Raw genomic sequence first — 1758 nt, 5'->3', positions numbered from 1 at the left:
TGGCTCTCAGGTGTTCCTGACCAGGTGGGGGTGGAGCTACGATGAAGTGTTACTTAAGGCGTGGCCTGTGTTCCCGCAGGGGTCTCTCACTGCCGGCAGCTCCTGGCCGCTGGCCCTTCGTCTCCCTGTTACTTGCGAGCTGTTTCATCTCTGTTAAATGGAGGGCTGTTAACATAGGCTTTTCCGTGTTTCTTTGGTTAGTTAGGGGGTCGGGAACTTGCAGGATAGGAGGAGGAAGTTCTGGCTTTGACGGCTCAATGCGCGGCTGGCCCGGGCTTTCCCCACCCTTTTGTTTTTGGTTTTGAACAGTCCTCCAGCTGTTGGGGCTTGGTGGGGTGTAAGTTTAATAAAGCGTCATTTAACTGTTAATTCTGGTTCAGTGTTTCATTTTTCTGACGTGTTGCTGGCCGCTGAACCGTGAGTCAGGTTGTAAGGGGTGGCCGTAACACTGGAACATAGAACAAAATCACAGTGCACTATTCCATAACAAAAGATTGAAGTGGGCTCATGGAGCCAGGCTGCGCAGCACGGTATATACCTGGAAGTTTCTGGCCATGACCGACTTCCTGTCGTCCTCGATCTGCTTGAACTTGGTTCTCAGCCCCTTCATTTGGTTCTCCATCTTGATGACGTACTGGAAGTCCCTCTGAGTCCGGAGGTTCAGCACCTCAATGGACTGGGACATGTTCTGGACCTGATGAAACAGGACAGACAATCATCATCCAGCTCCTCTTTAGCGATGGACCTAGACTTGGATCACTTGAAGGGGCTTGGGAATGGGCTCGGATAATGTCCCCCTTTGGTCAAGAGCTTTGTGTAGAGGCGGTTTACCTTTATGTCTCCTATGTCTGAGTCAAGGTTAACTCCTGTGCCAGACATAGAAGCTCTTGGTCCTGCCGATGCTTTACAGACATCAGTACCGCACCTCTAGCATGTGTCAACATTTGTGTGTGTGTGTGTGTGTGTGTGTGTGTGTGTGTGTGTGTGTGTGTGATCAATGAACAAATAAGGGAAACTGCATGGAGAAATAGAGGCTCTATTTTGTGTACATGTGTGTCTCCATGATGCAATAAATATCAGTCTTGTCTTGGCAAGGCAGCAACTGATTTCCAGATATGGTTGCAGCCTTATGTTGCTCCAAAAACCAATCAGATAAAGAAAAACTTAAAGGTGTCATTGCACCGTTTTTTCATTAATTTTGCGTTGGTCAATAGTAGCAATGAATGCCCTGTGAGTCGGTTTTGGTGCAAAAAATGCTCTGGTGCTCCTGTTTCACACTGTCCTAGTGCGGTGGAGGAGGTGGGCGGGGAGGAACGACCTGATTTTGGCTCTTATTCATGGCATGCAAATGCCTCGCCTCTGATTGGCTAACAGCACTGTCCGTCACAATTCAACTTACAGAGAGAGACACAGAGAGAGGGAGAGCGAGAGAGAGACAGAGAATAAGAGAGAGGGAGAACGAGAGAGAGAGAGAGATAGAGAGAGAGAGAGAGCGAGAGAGAGAACCACTGGGCTCCTTGGGGGTTTCTGGTTGATTGAATACAGAAAGAAGAGCTGCCTCGGAGCACCGCGTCTGGGGGGCCGTGCACCGATCCCCACGGTCGCCGTGCCCCGGTCGCCGTGCGCCGGCGGAGTGCCCAGACTCCGGCGGTGCACTCCAACTGAATACACAAAGAAGAGCCGCCGGGGCACGGCGGCCTGAGCACGGCAGCCGCGATGCACGGTGGAGCTCAGCTCAGCTCCGGCCGCCGCGGTGCC

General features: G+C 51.7%; 1 protein-coding gene across 1 annotated transcript in view; it reads right to left on the bottom strand.

Moving 5' to 3' along the window:
* Positions 1-397: 397 nt before the first annotated feature.
* LOC311370999 (noelin-3-like) overlaps positions 398-1758 on the bottom strand; it is a gene marked incomplete at both ends in the record, with an annotated part of 4123 nt that continues 2762 nt past the window's right edge. Inside the window, 2 exons of the mRNA XM_084489261.1 lie at positions 398-448; positions 539-694. Of these exons, the coding sequence (XP_084345387.1) occupies positions 398-448; positions 539-694 (207 nt within the window). The remainder of the gene's footprint in view (positions 449-538; positions 695-1758) is intronic.

Source organism: Micromesistius poutassou (assembly GCF_964030765.1).
Source record: "Micromesistius poutassou genome assembly, contig: SCAFFOLD_5783, whole genome shotgun sequence".
In the NCBI taxonomy this organism is placed as follows: Eukaryota; Metazoa; Chordata; class Actinopteri; order Gadiformes; family Gadidae; genus Micromesistius; species Micromesistius poutassou.
Note: the sequence above shows the minus strand (reverse complement) of the source record. Positions and strands in the feature narration are given on the sequence as shown.